Raw genomic sequence first — 19,151 nt, 5'->3', positions numbered from 1 at the left:
CCATGGCTAACCGAATCCTTCGGGTGCCGTCCAACAATCACATACCATGGAGGAGTGTCTATTTAGGTTAATTAATTTGGGACTGGGAATCCCATTGCCAGCTCTTTTTGCAAAATTATTGGATAAGCGGATGAAGCCACTAGTCCATTGGTGAAAGTTGCCCAACAAGATTGAAAGATAAACACCACATACTTCCTCATGAGCTATAAAACATTGACACAAATCAGAGGTAATAAATTTTGAATTGTTTAAAGGTAGCACTCAAGCAATTTACTTTGGAATGGCGAAGAAATACCATGTAGTAGGTAGGTATGGTGGACACAAATGGCATAGTGGTTGGCTCAAGGATTTTGGATGCATGAGAAGTATTCCCTCTCGATACAAGGCTTAGGCTAGCAAGGCTATTTGAAGCAAACACAAGTATGAACCAGTACAGCAAAACTTACATAAGAACATATTGCAAGCATCATAATACTCTACACTGTCTTCCTTGTTGCTCAAACACTTTTACCAGAAAATATCTAGACCTTAAGAGAGACCAATCATGCAAACCAATTTTAACAAGCTCTACGGTAGTTCTCCACTAATAGGTTTAAACTACATGAAAAAACTTAATCATGATCTACTTGAGAGCTCAAAACAATTGCCAAGTGTCAAATTATCCAAGACATTATGAGGCATTTTCTGTTTCCAACCAAATAATAATAAGTGTTGTAGCTTCCAACTTTTATCATTGAACATTAAAGGTAAAACGAAGAACAAGTGTTCATATGAAAAAGTGGAGCGTGTCTCTCTCCCAAACAAGGATTGCTAGGATCCGATCTTATTCAAACAAAAACAAAAATAAAAACACACAGACGCTCCAAGTAAAGCACATATGATGTGACCGAATAAAAATATAGTTTTAATAGAAGAAACCTGATAAGTTGATGAAGAAGGGGATGCCTTGGGCATCCCCAAGCTTAGACGCTTGAGTCTTCTTGAAATATGCAGGGATGAACCACGGGGGCATCCCCAAGCTTAGACTTTTCACTCTTCTTGATCATATATCATCCTCCTCTCTTGACCCTTGAAAACTTCCTTCACACCAAACTTCTCATAAACTTCATTAGAGGGGTTAGTACTCAAAAAAATTTGAATCCACCTTGGTCCTGTAGTGACACATTGCAAGAACTCAATAAAACATTAGCTACAGCTCTCCACGTCTAGAAAGCCTTGCTTAAAGTCCACAAGAGACAATGCAAAAAATAGAGACAGAATCTGCCAAAACAGAACAGCCAGTAAAGACGAATTTAAAAGAAATACTTCCGTTGCTCAAATCACAAAACTCAAAACTAATGAAAGTTGCGTACATATCTGAGGAACACGCACGTAAATTGGAATATTTTTCTGAGTTACCTACAGAGAAAACAGCCCAGATTCGTGACAGATAGAAATCTGTTTCTGCGCAAAAATCCAAATCTAGTATCAACCTTCGATTAGAGGCTTCACTTGGCACAAAAAAACACAAAACTAAGATAAGGAGAGGTTGCTACAGTAGTAAACAACTTCCAAGACACAAATATAAAACAAAATACTGTAGCAAAATAACACATGGGTTATCTCCCAAGAAGTTCTTTCTTTACAGCCATTAAGATGGGCTCATCAGTTTCGATGATGCACTCGCAAGAAATAGTATTTGAAGCAAAAGAGAGCATCGAGAAGCAAATTCAAAACACATTTAAGTCTAACATGCTTCCTATGCAAGGGAATCTTGTAAATAAACAAGTTCATGAAAAGCAAAGTAACAAGCATAGGAAGATAGAACAAGTGTAACTTCAACAATTTCAGCATATAGAGAGGTGTATTAGTACCATGCAAATTTCTACAACCATATTTCTCTCTCTCATAATAGTTTTCAGTAGCTTCATGAACAAACTCAACAATATAACTATCACATGCAGCATACTTTTCATGATCCTCAAACATATAATTTTTATCAAGTTCAAGAATAGTGGAATTAAAACTTTCAAACTTTCTTTTATTAATAATATAACAAGGTAGTTGATCAATCTCAAGAGATATGGGACTCATAGAATAAGTCAAGAACTCTCCAATCCCATTTTCATTAGTAGTACAATTAATATTATCAAGTAACATAGGACCATCATCTAGAGCTTTATCATAAACATTTGCTAAGCAAAATTCTTTAGTACCATGCATTTCGACATCAGGCACAAACAAAGCATTATCATAAGATTTATCAAAATAGCATGGATTATCATAGATAACAGTAGCATAATTATTCTCACAAGTATTACTCATAGGTACTATTTCAAGAGAATCCACAGGAACATAACATTCAACCTCTTCCGGTAAGCATGGAGGACAATCAAATAGTGTAAGAGATAAAGAGTTACTCTCATTAGAAGGTTGGCATGGGTAGCTAATCCATTCTTCCTCCTTTTGTTCATCACTCTCCTCTTCTTTTTCATCCAATGAGCTTTCAGGTTCATCAATTTCCTCCTCTTTTTTATCCAATGAGCTTTCAGGTTCATCAGTTTCTTCTTCCACAGGTTCCTGCAAATTGTGAGTGCATTTTTGTGCATTAATGAGTCTCTCTTTATAGTCAATGATATAAGGATTATCACTGAAGCATTCTATGCAACAATTAAGGATAGAAGAGACATAATCTTTAAGGTCCTTACAAACAACACAAGTTTCATAATTCTCAACCATGAAGGGTTCTATCTCGGAGGCTCCCATAAATAAGACAAATTGTTCTACCTCTTCGAACCCATAATGAATATAGCAATTCCGATTATAGTTTTTAATTAAAAATTCCTCACTAAAGCCACATTGAAATTTAAGATGTTTAGTATCCTGTTGAGAGCAACAGTTTATATCATAGCGTCTAAGCAAGATTCTAGCCATTGTATTCAATTTTTCCATCATAGCACTCATTATTTTACCAGTTCTTGATTCTCTATAATTATTATAACATTCTATGAGCTCCAAGTAGGTTGTAGGTTCTCCCATAATAGCAGTTTTTAATTTTTAGATTTTTCAAATTTTTATGGATTTTCAGGTATATGAGGAAAGTAAAACAAGACAAAAATAAACTAAGCAAAAGTAAACTAAGCAAAATAAAACTAGACAGAAATAAACTAAGCACAAATAAACTAGATAAAAGTAAACTAAGCGAAACAAAATAAAACAAAATAAAAACTGAGAGAGAGGTAGAGTGTACTCCCCAGGTGAACTTATGAGTAGAGCTATGCCTCCCCGGCGACGGCGCCAGAAAACAGTCTTGATAACCCACAAGTATAGGGGATCGCGGCAGTCTTCGAGGGAAGTAAAAACCAAATTTATTGATTCAACACAAGGGGAGGTAAAGAATACTTATAAGCCTTAACAACTGAGTTGTCAATTCAGCTGCACCTGGAAAAGCACTAGTAACAGGGGTAATGTGAAAGTAGCAGTAATATGAGAGCAATAGTAACAGTAATACAAAGATAAAGAATAAGAACACAGGAGCAATGGCACCAGAAAATAGTTGATACTACTTCCAATGACATATAGAACAAGTATATGATGATGAGAGATGGACTGGGGTTCCCAGCGATCTACACTAGTGGTAACTCTCCAATAACAAGTAACAAGTGTTGGGTGAACAAATTACAGTTGGGCAATTGATAGGATTGATAAAGCATTAAGACAGAACATCTAGATTATTAATTATGTAGGCATGTTTTCCATATATAGTCGTACGTGCTCGCAATGAGAAACTTGCACAACATCTTTTGTCCTACCAGCCGGTGGTAGCCGGGCCTCAAGGGAATCTACTGGATATTAAGGTACTCCTTTTAATAGAGCACCGGAGCAAAGCATTAACACTCCGTGAAAACATGTGTCCCTCACATCACCGCCATCCCCTCCGGTTGTCCCGATTCTTGTCACTTCGGGGCCTTTGGTTCCGGACAGCGACATGTGCATACAACTTGTAGATACAATCTAAGCAATAATTATAAAGCTCAAATCTAAGATCATGCCACTCGGGCCCTAGTGACAAGCATTAAGCATAACAAGATTGCAGCAACAATAACTTCACAAACTTTATAGATAGACTAATCATAATGTATCATCTATCGGATCCCAACAAACACAACACCGATTACATCAGATGGATCTCAATCATGTAAGGCAGCTCATGAGATCATTGTATTGAAGTACATGGAGGAGAGAATACCGACTAGCTACTGCTAGAACCCGTAGTCCATGGGGGAACTACTCACGGAGCATGATGGAGGCGGTGGCGTTGATGGAGATGGCTTCCGGGGGCACTTCCCCGTCCCGGCAGGGTGCCGGAACAGAGACTTCTGTCCCCCGAATTGGAGTTTCGCGATGGCGGCGGTGCCCCTGGAGTCTTTTTGGAGTTTCGTCACTTGGTACTGCGTTTTTAGGTCGAAAGGGGTTAAATAGGCGAAGAGGCGGCGCAGGAGGGTGCCTGGGGGCTCCTCACCATAGGCTGGCGCGGGCCCAGGCCAGGCCGCGCCGCCTTATGGTGTGGTGGCCCTCTGGCCCCTCTCCGACTCTTCTTCGGTGTTCTGGAGCCTTCCGGGAAAAATAGGAGGTTTGGCGTTGATTTCGTCCAATTCCGAGAATATTGCCCGAACAGCCTTTCTGGAACCAAAAACAGCAGAAAACAGGAACTGGCACTGTGGCATCTTGTTAATAGGTTAGTTCCGGAAAACGCATAAAAATATTATAAAGTGCAAGCAAAACATGTAAGTATTGTCATAAAACAAGCATGGAACAACAAAAATTATGGATACGTTGGAGACGTATCAGTGAACCTTACCAATATGCAAAACTGACCATGTCAGTGGTGCAAGATTTTGAATTCAATTGGTCCCAACCTAACCCCATGGTTCGATACAAAATTTATAATAAAACTGTCAACCTGCCTTTTGATGATTTTTGTGCAGCAATTAGAGTGCCACAATGGGGATCACGTGAGAAGGTTAGGGGACTGCCGCAGGAGCTCTTGAGTCTATACAAGACGATCTGTCAAGGGAGAAGCTTCTCAGATGAGAGTGGTAAAATTCGTAGTATTCAACTCCCAACTATTCGCTACTTTGCTTACTTCATCACCAAGTGCGTTCTTGCTAGAAAGAATGCAAATAAGTTATCTATCCAGGATTTGGCTTTCCTAGCCGCTGCATTGCAATGTGATAGGACTTATAATTTGGGTGCTTTGATAGCCTTTAGACTTGCTACTAACCCTGAAAAGGGAGGAATTTGTGGAGGTCTCATCGCCTCTCGTTTGCTAGCTATGCATGGTGTAGAACCTCATCCTCTTGATGTTCAGCTCTCCGTAGAGAGACTTGATATTGTTTCCATGATAAAACATGACTTTGTTTCTGAGTGGTCTAATTTGTGTAACCTGTCTTATAAGATAACCTTTTACAAGAAAAATTGGAGAACAACTAAGAAAACTGAAAGGCTAGTAGAATTTCCTGCACCTGTTTTGTTTAACCTTGATTCCAGTAGAAATTGGTCGGTCACAGAAGATGAACTAGATGCATACACAAAGGGAGATGGCCATCATGCAGGGGACGACACGGAGGAGGCCGAGGAACCCCTCGACTTGTCATCCGATGCAGCGAGTTCCTCACATCAACATTTTGGGCATGTGGAGCCTTCACCCTTTTCTTCTGCAAAAAGGACCTTATTATGACCACGCCATGTATGATCCACCGCTCGTGGAACCCTGACCCTCGCTGGGATTGATCTCCACTTAGGCCAAAAGGCTAAGCTTGGGGGGAGGTATGCCGGCATCACTCATTCATTGCATATTATAGTTGCTGGATACTTGTACATACTTGTTTAGCTTCTTAAGGTGGTTTCTAATAAGAGGGAGATGATATTTGGGGAAGTGCTGTTTGAAAACAGATTCTGGACTGATACCAAAAAAATTCTCAAAAACAGCCAGAACGTTATTTTGCGAAGCCAATTTTTTTGCATGTTCCCCAGGTTATTATCTAACTTTCATTAGTTGAGCACTTTTCGAGCTGAGCAGCGGAAGATTTTCTTAAAAATCGATTACTGTACTGCTGTCAAGATTGACGAATTTCTGCTGCTTTGTGTTTATGTGACTCTTTTAGTTTTCATTTTCTTGTTTTTGCTTTGTTTCTTTCCTAAAACACAAAAAGACCAAAAATATTTCTGTTGTTTCTCTTTACCATTTGTTTATTTTGGTTTCTTGCTCTTATTTTGCTTTATTTGCTATCGTTGGTTTGCTATAAGAAAATCCAAAAAGATTTTGCTTTGTTTGCTTGTTTCCTTTTGTTCTTGTTTCCAATTCAAAAATACCAAAAATATTTGTTGTTCTTCTTTGATTTTGTAAAGTTCATTATGGAGTTCAGCGGTCTTCGGTGGCTGGAGCTTGGTTTTCATTCCATATTATTCAAGCTACACAAGTGAAAGGCAATAATGACAATCTACGACAATTCGACTGTGGTGAGAGGATGGTATGAACTCTATTTGTTTTCATTTTTGTACATATACTCATCCATGTGAGCATGCTTAGTTGGTTCATGTGAGGTATATGTCATTTAAGAAAGTCTAGTAGTTCATGATCTCTCATGTTTAGCTCCAGTTTATTAATATGAGTAGCATGTCATAAATATTTGCTTGCATTGTTTTATTCATAAATAGGTATGATATTGTGGTATCCTCCTCTGAATAATTCTCTTGAATCGACTTGGCACATGCTCACGCATGCATATGACTGAACCAAAGTCAATTAAACCTCGATGATTTACTTTGCCTCAGAGTTCTTGTATCAATTTTATGCCTCCGTTAAATTATTTTGTCGCAAGCATGATTATGGCGGTTACTGCTCTCTTGATTGTCGCTTCCCAGTCTATTGCTAGCCTTCACTTGTACTGAGCGGGAACGCTGCTCGTGCTTCCAAACCCCTGAAAACCAAGTTATTCCAACGTGTCCACCATAAATACCTATGCATGGCATTTCAAACCATTCCAAGTAAATTCTCATGTGCTACCTTTAAACCTTCAAAATACTTCTTAATTTGTGTCGATGTTTTATAGCTCATGAGGAAGTATGTGGTGTTTATCTTTCAACCTTGTCATTTACTTCTGATAGACTTTCATCAATGGACTAGTGGCACATCCGCTTATCCAATAATTTTGCAAAAAGAGCTGGCAACGGGGTTCCCAGCCCCAATTAATTAACTTTCATCAATAATTCTCTTTACATATTTTGCCATGATTTATCAGTAAGCAACTTAATTTGCAAATAGACACTCCTCCATGGTATGTGAATGTTGGAAGGCACCCGAGGATTTGGTTAGCCATGGCTTGTGTAAGCAAAGGTTGGGGGAGTGTCATCCATAATAAAACTAAAGTACGTGTGTAAACAAAAGAGAAGAGGGATGATTTACCTTGATGGTAGAGATAACGTCCTTCATGGAAGCCGCTCTTGAAAGTCTAGTTGACGAGGTAGTTAGAGTGCCCACTACGATTCGTTGACAACAACAAACACCTCTCAAAATAATTTTACTCCTGTTTAAAAAATGAAAAGCTCTTGCGCATGTTAATCCCTGCTTCCCTCTGCGAAGGGTCAATCTTTTACTTTTATGTTGAGTCACCATCCTTTCTTTAAGCACCTTCTTGAGAGCACAACTGTCATTCTTAGTATAATATGCTTATCCCAAAATGTGATTAACTGTGGTATAACTTTGATGCTTTTATCTTTGATAATCTCTACTTCTAGTCTTTCCATGAAACTCAAAGGTGCCCGGGCATTTATGTTTTGCTGTACAAATACGGGCAAGCGAGATACCACTTTATCATATCCTTTTATGAACATTGCAATCTTGCTGATAGACATGATTCATGATGCTTATTATTAATTTGTTGGTACCTTTTCCATGATTGACATAGCTATTAGATGACTTTATTTGCATGTATCTTATTATGAATTGCCTAAGTACTTGTCCATATCATGAGAATATTTACATCATATGAACAAATGTGTTCGAGAAAGTTCTTTTATATCACTCGGTTGTTAACTGAATTGCTTGAGGACAAGCAATAAGCTAAGCTTGGGGGGAGTTGATACGTCCAAAACGTATCTACTTTCCTGAACACTTTTGCTATTGTTTTGCCTCTAATTTGTGTAATTTGGATACAACTAACAAAGACTAACGCTGTTTTCAGCAGAATTGCCCTGGTGTCTCGTTTTTGTGCAGAAACTCAACTTTCAGGAAAATCCCCGGGATTAATTCCAATGGGCCTATTTTCACAGAAGAATAACGGATCCAGAAGACCAGAAGGGGGGGAGGCCACGAGGCGGCCACCCCACAAGGCGGCGCGGTGGGCCCCTGGGCCGCGCCGCCTTATGGTGGCGGCGCCTCGGGTAGCCCCAGGTGCCCCCCTCTGGACTACTTAAGGGCTTCGACCTAAAAATGCACGGGGGTTAGACGAAATCACCAGAAGCCATCCAGAACACCGCCGCCATCGCGAAACTCCGTCTCGGGACCATAAACTCCGTTCTGGCACTCCGTCGGGACGGGGAATTGGAGGAGATCATCGCCATCATCACCACCGACGCCTCTCCATCGACCAGCCATGTTTCCCCCATCCATGTGTGAGTAATTCCCCCACTGTAGGCTGAAGGGGATGGTAGGGATTGTATGAGATTGGTCATGTAATAGCATAAGATTGTTAGGGCATAGTGCCTAGTATCCGTAGATGGTACTTTTATGATATTGTTGCAACTTGTTATGCTTAATGCTTGTCACTAGGGCCCGAGTGCCATGATCTCAGATCTGAACATGCTATCAATTCATGATGATATTCATTGCTTTATGATCTTACTTGCAAGTTGTATACACATATTGCTGTCCGGAACCCGAGGCCCCAATGCGACAGAAATTGGGACAACCGGAGGGGAAGGCGGTGATGTGAGGATCACATGTGTTAACGGAGTGTTAATGCTTTGCTCCGGTGCTCTATTAAAAGGAGTACCTTAATTTCCAGTAGATTCCCTAGAGGCCCGGCTGGCACCAGCTGGTAGGACAAAAGATGTTGTGCAAGTTTCTCATTGCGAGCACGTACGACTAAATATGGAACACATGCCTATGGTTGTTTAGTACTTGGATACTGTTTTATTACTATCTGCAAATACCATACCTTGATTGTTACATGATTTCTCTCATCCATGCAGCGCCCGTTCATCCATCCCTGTGCCTACAGTACTTTAATCTTGTTGTTTACTATAATCACTACTGTTGTCTTTGTTACACTGCTACTGATATTTCACTACTGCTACTACTATAAAACTGTTGCTACTGATAAACTCTTGCGAGCAAGTCTGTTTTCAGGTGCAGCTGAATTGACAACTCCGCTGTTAAGGCTTACAAATATTCTTTGGCTCCCCTTGTGTCGAATCAATAAATTGGGTTTTACTTCCCGCGAAGACTGTTGTGATCCCTATACTTGTGGGTCATCACGCATCTGCCCACATGCGCCATAGAAAGTCAAAATTCTGTGGCGCATCTTCCCACATGCGCCCACAGAAAGTCAAAATTCTGTGCCGCATATGGGCATATGCGCCGCAAAAGTTATTCTTTCTGTGGCGCATGTAGGCATATGCGCCACAAAAAGTGTAGGGTTCTTTTTTTTGCTCTCCATGCAACTCACCCCCGGATCGCCCTTTTTAGCTCTATAAAATACAAAAGAAATAGGTACAAAATTCAAAAATAAAATCCTTGGAGGTGCCCATGTATTATGTCATCTAGTACCACTCAGAATTAACAAACATGAATTTCAACTTTTTTTTGCAAAATTGCGTTGCAAAATCATCAAACTGGATTTGCGGTTGCATACGAACTCGAAAAAAACGCACAATATATCTAAATGACCGGAGAAAATTCTACATCCGAATTCACCTGGATTTACCCGATTAGCCATTCTTTAGAATCGCCAAATTTGAAAAGCGTAAAAAGATACGGAAAATTCAAGATATTTTCCTGCAAAAATAAAAAAATTGGAAAAAAATTCTGTGGCGCACCATATGAACATGCGCCACAGAATTCTGAGCCCGATTTTTAAATTTCGGAGGCACCATTCTTCTCCCTTTCCCTCCTCCTACTCCTCCACTTCTCCTGCTTCTCCCTTTCTCCCTTCTCCCTCCTCCTCCTCCACCCATACCCGACGACCTCCTCCTCCTCCTGTTCGCGTACCCGAGAGATTTGAAAACTTAGAGAGAGAGGAAAAATATAGCAACATAAGGCGTGGAGCCTATATCCAAGCATAAGTCCTTGGCTGTAGCCTCGGGGGCTACTCCCATCGGAAAGGCTGTTCGCGTGCCCGATGAAATTATAAAAAAAGAGAGAGAAAGAAAAAAGAAGAAAAAGTGAGTATATTTCGAGTTATATAAATAACTCTACATATACTCCCATCGGGAGAGCAATATAAGTCATCCGTTGACTCGATAAAATGTGCTATTCCAACAGCCGAATAAGCACTCGACAATATATTCTCAGAACGCCAAAGTTGCGAACAATTTCTGAATGCCGCAAAACTTTGCGAAGGTAAGACCCCAGATCCGTTCTGTGTGGTGTGGCGCTGTCTCTGACGTCGGTTTGCTACTTTTTTCCGTATCAACAGATACGAAGAAAAATCCTAACGGACGCGTTAGGTACCCGATAAATATGACTGGGACTCGACAGAATGGTAAGACCTTAAGCGGCACCTGTCGAAGTTTACACCAGTATCCCGAGATCATGTCCAGGGACGTGATCTTGAAGTAGATTTTTGCGGATTGCCACTAGGGCAGTTAACTAGTACCCGATCCGTCAGATGAACTAGCCCCAACTACCATTATCCCTGTACAATATATAAATTCGTATGCAAAGATATGTGGTAAAGTTCAGAGTTATCGAATAAATATTAAGGTGGAGATTTTCCCTGACTCTGCGATTCAAGCAAAATCTCGGGGGCTACTGACATAGGCATCCCCAATGGGCCTGCCGAAGATGGTACCCGGGGTTTACTGAAAGCCCACGAGCCGAAGGATAAGAAGAATCGGAAGCCCAAGTTGCTAGTTAAGGAAAGCTAGAGTTGTATTAGGAGAGAACACTTGTAATATTGCGGGATGAGTTGGAAACCCTCCCGGACTCTGTAACTTATGTATCACGAATCCCTCGGCTCCACCTCCTATATAAGGGGGAGCCGAGGGACAAAGAAAGCATCGATTCATTGTCTCACAAACCCTAGTTTTCATATCGTCGAGTACTTTTCGGCTGAAACCTTCGAGATCTACTTGCCCTCCACTTCTAGCTAAAACCCTAGTTTACAACCCGTAGGCATTGACAAGTTAATCCCTTGTCAACCACCTTCTCCTCCAGCGACCTCCTCCTCTTCCTTCGGCGACCACCACCACCACCACCTCCACCTTCTCCTCCACCCACCCACCCACCACCACCTTCTTCTCCTCCTCCTCTGGCGACCACCACCACCTCCTCCACCACCACCGCCACCACCACCACCTCCTCCTCCACCACCACCACCTCCACCACCACCACCACCACCACCACCACCACCACCACCTCCACCTCCTCCTCCACCACCACCTCCTGCCGGCCTCATCGGCCTCCACCTCCTCCACCCACCCACCCCACCCACCCATCAACCCACCCAACCCAACCCCAACCACCCACCTCCGGCGACCCCCGAAAAATTTAAAAAAATCAGCGAAATTCCGGCGGCCCCAGATCTAGATCTAAATCTAGCCGCCATTTCTTAAAAAATTAAAAAAAATCTATGGCGTACCACTGCTGGGTGGGCCACAGAAGATTTCTGTGGCGCATGACGACCTGGTGCGCCACCGAAGTTTTGAAATTTCTGTGGCGCATGTAGATATGCGCCACAGAATTCAAATATCTGTCGCGTGACAACTGTGGCGCAAGGGATATGTGCCACAGAAGTCCAAAATGGTGCGCCACAGAAAAGGGATTTCCTAGGAGTGAGTAGTGCATTTCTAGACTGAGGAGAAGCCCCACAAACCTGTGCATTCTTTCTTGCTCATGAAGTAGTTATCGTACTCCCTGACGCCGAAGACAATCTTCATGAACAGATCCTTGTTCATCCTAGACCGGTGCCGAAATTCCTTCGGCGTATGAGTAGCATCGTCGGCGAAGTAGTCACACTCAAGCAGCATGGCACCGTCTTGATGATGCCGGTTGACGTTCTCCCTCTTGCCTAGCCTTGAACCGCCGCGTCGAGGCACGACCAATAAGGGCTCGTGAACGCGGAGGAGGCTCGTCAGAATCTACTGCTTCTGCCGCCGGACAGCGGTAGTGCTCTCCTCCTCCATGAACAGTTGCACCAATATCTCGTCGTCATTGTCCATCGTGTCAATCCGATGAACACCTTGTGGGCAAGGCGGTTCGGCGTTTGGGCGGTGGTGGCGGGGACCTCTATTCCGGCCAAAAGAGCGGTGGCCGATCGAGGGAGTGGCAACAGTGTCGATGGCCGGCGGTTTCTGGAAAGGCGGGGTGGAAGGAAAGCATGGGAGACGCGACGCCGATGGCGGCGATGGGTGGAAGGAGGGGAAACCGGCGCGTCTGCCCAGTAGAAGGGCCCCGCGGGTGCTTTCCTACGTGGTTTCGATCCAAGTCTGCACCAAATTCACTCCATATCCGTAATCCAATACAATTTACATTCGAACCCGTATTAACAATTACCCGCTCAGATCTAAATTCATAAAAAAAAAATACTCCCATTGGAGTATGTTAAAACAATATCCGATCCCATTGGATCACAACCGGAGGCCTAACTTACGCTCCTAACTTTTTCAGTACTACACCACAAAGGACCAAAGTAGCGAGAAGTCGCGCAAGAAACTGATGTGACAGTCTGCTTCTGTTCACTCCTTCCGTTTGACTCGCCGCAAATCCTCCACCATCTAGAGCTGACCGTGCCTTTTGACTCGCGAGTAGCAAGCTAGGCAGGGTATCAGGAGATAGAGCAGCAATACCACGCGCGCGGCAGATCGCCACGAGGTACGTGCAGCTGGCACACCCCGTCGGCCGTCGGTGCATCTACGAGCAGAGCAGGGGAGTTCAATGGCGCTAACTAGCTACAGGGACTCTCCATTCCGTACCATAAAAGAGCCTTCTTCTGGAAGCTGCCAAAGTCAACCCCCAACCCATCACCATCGCCATCGCCATCTACGGCCATCGTGTCACAAGACAGCGGCATCTTGCATTTGGAAAATCTTTCTCGGGATTCGCGTGCTCTCATTTGTTTCTGCCGTTTACCACTTTTTTGTTCAAATATGGTTCTTCGCCGCACACCACGCCATGTCGCCATGGCCGGTGCCATCCTCGTGACGAAGAAGGCACCACCGCTGATCACAAGCCTGTACCCGTCACCGCAGTACACGCCATTGCTGCTTGCACCGACGCAGTACCGGCCATGGGTGCGTGCTTGTCTGAACCTGATCCGGCAGGTGGGTTGCGTCGTCTGCCATTGATACGCAAGGCACCAAGCTTGTTCCATTCCACGTCCTCAACAAGACCAATGATGAGCAAGTTGCATCCTTCCTGCGTGGTTGTGGTCTACGGGAGACGACGACAATTATTGAGTGATGCACGAAGCCTATTTGTTTGGGCCTGGTTTGGGTGTTTTTTTTCTTCTATTAGAACCAAGCGCAGGCGGTCACAAATACGTATGTAGACTTACCTCTATAAACTTACACATGCACATTCTACTTCTATAAGCAACCCCACAAACTAAGTAAAAGAAACTGATTTGGCGTGTCTTGAAATTAATAAAATTACTACGTACGCTCGCTATCGACAGGAACGTCGGCTCCCACTTGAAATATATTTCACTTTTTATGAGACATAACAAAGTGTTAAACCTAACATTTAAACTCGAGGTGGCTAGAGGTGCTACTCCCGTACTAGCCATCCAACTGGTCAAGACGTCCTCATACTATTTATTTGTGTGCTTTCATTGGACAAATGCCTTCATCGTGACAAAGAAAATACCATCACAAGCCACAGTCAGTTCTAATCTACCACTAGAGTGCATGCCTCAATTTGCTTGTGGTAACTAGCTACTCCCTCTGTTTTTGTTTAGTTTGCGTTCTGGATTTTATCAAAGCTAAACTGTACAAAGTTTGATAAAAATATAAATATTATAATACCAAATATATATATTTGAAAATATATTTTATATATGGTGTTTTGAATGCAATAAATTTTGTATTGAAGATTTTAATACTTTTGTGTAAATATTTGGTCAAACTTTTTAAAATTTGACTTTGACTAAACCTAGAACACGAAGTAATTGTGAACGGAGAAAAAATAATGTTAAATAAATCTTATACATAATTTTGCATTAAAATTCTACAAATCAACAAATATAATAAGAATATGATAGTAATACATCATACTATATCATGGGTAATCCACTTTGGCTCATAGGAGTATATGAACCTGTTGTATGAAAATACATTTTGAAGTGTCAAAAAATTCCGAAATAAAATACATCTAGACATTTTATGTTCGTACACAAGTTTTCAGAATTTTTTTGTTTTTTCTACGTCTCCCTAAAAAAGATAAATTTTGATGCTACAACACGACTACGTACATAACATTTTTTTGTATTTTTCTTACATGCCACATAAAATGTTGTTTTTTCACGAAAACTTGTGTACAAACATAGAATGTCACGATATACACCATAAATTTTATATTAGAATTTTAATATTTTTAAAATTGGGTTTTAATTATTTTGCATAATGGGTGTAATTGCTCCTATGAGCTAAAACGCCTCCTCCCTATAACTTATATAGATAGTATAATGCACAATCCTCTATCTACATTCTAAAAAAATTAAGACCAATCAGCAAGTCACTTCCTCTGTCCTCGTATACAAGACCTCAAAATCAAATTTTATATACCAAGAAAATAAAGTGTACTAATAAATAGCACAATTAATTATATAAAAATGCTCTAGTCTTGCGGGTTAACTAAATGTGTTGCATGTGGTGTCTGATTTTCTATGGGTGCATGCAACATTCACAATTAATAAGTACCATCCTAGGAGGTAGAAAGCCAATCTATTTTTATCGATTAGTGTTAGTGGCCTTGTATATACTAGTACTTTGACATATCAACAACCAATCCAAGGTACATTAAAATTAATGATATCCAATAGAGAGGGTTGCTTTATTTTTGTCTGTTATTGTTTATTGTAAAGCTAAAATGTAGAGTAATATGGAGCATAATTTTAATCTAAGATGTAGACATCTTTTCTTTTAGCCAATTAGTAAGTATTATATGTATTAAACTGCTATTTGATACTATAGCTAGCCTAAAGGACCCTTTCAGGAAAGTCAAGGAACCAAATATTGTTTTTTTTCGCAGAGAAAACGCTACAATCCTTGATTTTGACTTTATTGTAAGGACTGAGGATTGGAGTTGGAAAAGCTGAAGAAATATGTGAAATAAAAAATGAATTGGGATGTTCTCGTTGATTTTAGGGCCTCTATAGAAACCCGTTAGTTTGATTATAGACTCGTATTTCCTGCCTAGAGCATTGTAGTTTTGCAGTAAATTTAATCTTGTGAATAACAAATGTTGCAATCAATTCGCAAAAAGAAAGAACAAATGTTGTAATCAACAAAACCGTACACAAAAAGGAAATTACAGGTGGAATCAGCAAAGGCTTCTCACTTTCGGTACACAAAAAGTGGAATTACAGGTGGCCATAGTAGAAGGAAAAGAGGCATTCGTTGCAAGTCAATGCAACAAAAGTGCAAACAGAAGTACCCTAAACCAGGTCAGCGGCCTCTGCCTAGACAAGGCAACTAATGGCGTATACTGCATAAAAAGGTACACGAGGATTGAGCAGGAGTAGAGGCAGAGGACGCATCACACACATCATTTTGTAGCCAATACCGCAATAGTCAAATACTCCATCCAATTAGAAGTAACTCTATACTGAAGTGACATAGTAACGACTCGATCAAGAAATGGAAAAAAGGAAGACATGAGACGCCAACAAAACCAGCAGAAAAGGGCAACGGATCAGCAACTCCTTTGCAACAGCGATGTCACCAATTGTTTATGCCGTCCTGCCGATGACCTCACTACACAACAGTGACCCACACCTGCGTGCTTAATTGTGTGTCCTAACCCTCACCTAATGCGGCTTTAATTCATTGATTAATTACATAGGGATAGCCTAATCCCGGTCGATCTCTGCAATTTATTCTCCCTCTGACTTCTCACACAAAGCTTCCCTCCCCCCTAGACCTGCAACGGCAAGTACTCCCTCCCTTTCTTGCTGCATCGCCATCACCTATAATCCAGAGTCGCCATGCCAAGATCCTTCACCTACTCGTAGCCAGCAAGATTCCATCTTTTTCCTCTGGTTCGTAAAGCCAAGCTTGGACTTTGATCCGTACTACTCCTACTAGAGTTGGGGCGGTGGCGGCGGTGTGAGGAGGATGAGCAGCTCGTCGTCGGCGGAGGCGTCGCCGGGGTCGGTGCTGCAGAACAAGATAAGCCCGAGCATCCTGTTCATCGTGGCGGTGCTGGCGATCGTCTTCTTCGTGTGCGGGCTGCTGCACCTGCTGGCGCGGCACCTGCTGCGGCTGCGGCGGCGCCGGCTCGCGGCGCGGGAGGACGCGGAGAGCGTGACGGCGTTCCAGGGCCAGCTGCAGCAGCTCTTCCACCTGCACGACGCCGGCGTCGACCAGGCCTTCATCGACGCGCTCCCGGTGTTCCTCTACCACAGCGTCCTGGGCGGCGGCAAGGACCCGTTCGACTGCGCCGTGTGCCTGTGCGAGTTCGAGGCCGACGACCAGCTCCGGCTTCTGCCCAAGTGCAGCCACGCGTTCCACCTCGAGTGCATCGACACGTGGCTGCTGTCGCACTCCACCTGCCCGCTCTGCCGCAGGAGCCTCCTCGCCCCCGGCGAGCTCTCGCCCACGTGCAGCCCCGTCGTCATGGTGCTCGAGTCCGAGAGCTCCCGCGACATGGGTGAGTCCGCGACGCACGCCGCGGCGGATGGCGAGCCGAGCAGCGTGGCCGTCCGCGTCCCGGGAGCAGAGGAGGTGGTGGAGGTGAAGCTGGGCAAGTTCATGTGCGTGGAAGGCAACGCGAACGCCGCCGCCGCGGTTGCCGCTGACGGAGCAGGCACCAGCAGCGATGCCAATGCGGAGCTCGGGCAGAGGAGGTGCCATTCCATGGGGTCCTACGAGTACGTCGTGGAGGAGCAGGCCGCGCTCCGCGTGGCCATCAAGCCGCCGCCCAAGAAGAAGCCACCCGCGTTCTCTAGGGCGCGGCGCGGTGGCGGCGCCATGTCAGAGTGCGGGTTCGGCGCCTCCAAGCGCCTCGGGGAGGGCTCGCTCCGGTTACCATCATTCGCCACGACGCCGGCGCAGAAGCAGCAGCAGCAGCGTCCTCCGGACGGAATGGCCGCGGCGAAGCTCGCCAAGGACAGCTTCTCCGTGTCCAAGACCTGGATGGTGCCGCCGTCCTCCAAGAAAAGCGACGCCAACGCTTCGGCATCGTCCGAGCGGCGCACGGTGTCGTTCCGGTGGCCGGTGAGGAGCAGCAAGGAGGACGAAGGAGGAGTTGAGCGGAAGAGCGGGAGCGAGGCGGACTGGGCCGACGACGTGGAGGCCGGGAGCTGCGGCGGCAACAGCGTCGTGTCGTCGCTCGCCGAGGAGCGGCCGTCGTTCGCGCGGCGCACCCTGCTCTGGGTCGTCGGCGGCCGGCAGCAGAGCAACAGAGTCGGAAGCTGCGCGCCTGATGATCAGGATCAGCACCTCGACTCGACCAAACCCCAATGAGAACGAAAAACAACACACAAATTCTTTCTTCTTTTCTGTTTTTCTTTTACTAGGTCGTTAGTGGTTGCAAATTTGCAGCGGCGAGAAATCTGTAAAACTCATAGGAGCTCGGAAGCAAGCTGTTTCAGAATTCTGATTCGGTCGATCAACTGCAACTCATTTGCAATGAAATTTTGAACTGTACAAGAATCTTCCCAGAAAACAGCCAGCGATCTTTGGTGACCGACAGATCCCTGCTCTGGTTCGTCGGTGGACGGCAGCAGAGCAACCGAGTCGGAAGCTGCGCATCTGATCAGCAAAATCGATTCGATCAAACACCAATGATACGAACGCACAATCTTTTTTTCATTCGGTTAATTTCATCATCCTCTTCCTTTTTTCTCTCCTACAATATTTAACGGTACCGATAGCGTTTTGGGGCTAGCGTGATTTTTGGGCTTGCACTGATGTGCCTCAGATGATGCCGGCTAGTTTTCGTGCCCAATAAAATCGCTGGCATCCCGAGCCGGCCTCTTCGCGTCGGACGCGCCGGCGCCTCGTGATACGTCCGAAAACGAGCGTGGGCTCTGCTTGGCAGCCAGACACACCGATTTCTCCACCTCTTTTCCACGCCCGAGCCGACTCCCACCTCTCTAGATCGCAATCATCGCCGTCTCTGCCGCGCCCTGCTTGCAATAGACACCACTGCATGTCAAGGAACCGCCGTCCATCCACACGGCCGCCACCCCCTCGATCGGCGGCCGCTGTTTCGCCCGGAACAGAGCTTGCTGCCGCCGCGACACAACCGCCCCGCCTGCAAGGTGTTCGTCTGATTGCCGCGGTGGACACCGACGACGAGATGATGGTGCAGTTGTTCACGGAGAAGCAGAACGCTGAGGCTGTCCGGCGGCAAAAGCAACAACTGATTCTGACGAGCATGTTGCGCGTTCGCCAGCCTTTTCTTCGTCGTGCCTCGGCGCCGGCGGCTCAAAGCCATGCAAGAGGAGGAACATCAACCGGCATCGTCAAGCCGACGCAATCCTTCTTGACGCCGACTACTTCAACGACGACGCGACTCATTCGCCCAAGGAATTTCGGCGCCGGTTTAGGATGAACAAGGAGTTGTTCTTGAAGATTGTCTACGACGTCAGGGAGTACGACAACTACTTCATGGCGAAGCAAGATTGCACAGTTTTATGGGGCTTTACCTCAATTCAGAACTGCACTGCTGTAATGCACTGTCTTGCATACAGACCTCCTCCAGATACAGCCAATGACTACCTACG

At 44.3% G+C, this 19,151-nt stretch overlaps 2 protein-coding genes across 2 annotated transcripts in view; one reads left to right on the top strand and one right to left on the bottom strand.

Annotated features, from left to right (window-relative positions):
* The window catches only part of LOC139832682 (uncharacterized), a 32,794-nt gene extending 20,563 nt beyond the window's left edge, over positions 1-12,231 (bottom strand). The window contains exon 1 of the mRNA XM_071822495.1: positions 12,078-12,231. Coding sequence (XP_071678596.1) covers positions 12,078-12,231 — 154 coding nt within the window. The remainder of the gene's footprint in view (positions 1-12,077) is intronic.
* Positions 12,232-16,289: 4,058 nt separating this feature from the next.
* Positions 16,290-18,075, top strand: LOC127305611 (RING-H2 finger protein ATL13-like). The gene has a single exon (XM_051336114.2). The coding sequence runs from the start codon at positions 16,537-16,539 to the stop codon at positions 17,884-17,886; it is 1,350 nt and encodes a 449-aa protein (XP_051192074.1). The 5' UTR covers positions 16,290-16,536; the 3' UTR covers positions 17,887-18,075.
* Positions 18,076-19,151: the final 1,076 nt, after the last annotated feature.

Source organism: Lolium perenne, chromosome 6, assembly GCF_019359855.2.
Source record: "Lolium perenne isolate Kyuss_39 chromosome 6, Kyuss_2.0, whole genome shotgun sequence".
NCBI classification, from domain to species: domain Eukaryota; kingdom Viridiplantae; phylum Streptophyta; class Magnoliopsida; order Poales; family Poaceae; genus Lolium; species Lolium perenne.
The sequence above is the reverse complement of the archived record's forward strand: the minus strand, read 5'-3'. Positions and strand labels throughout refer to the sequence as shown.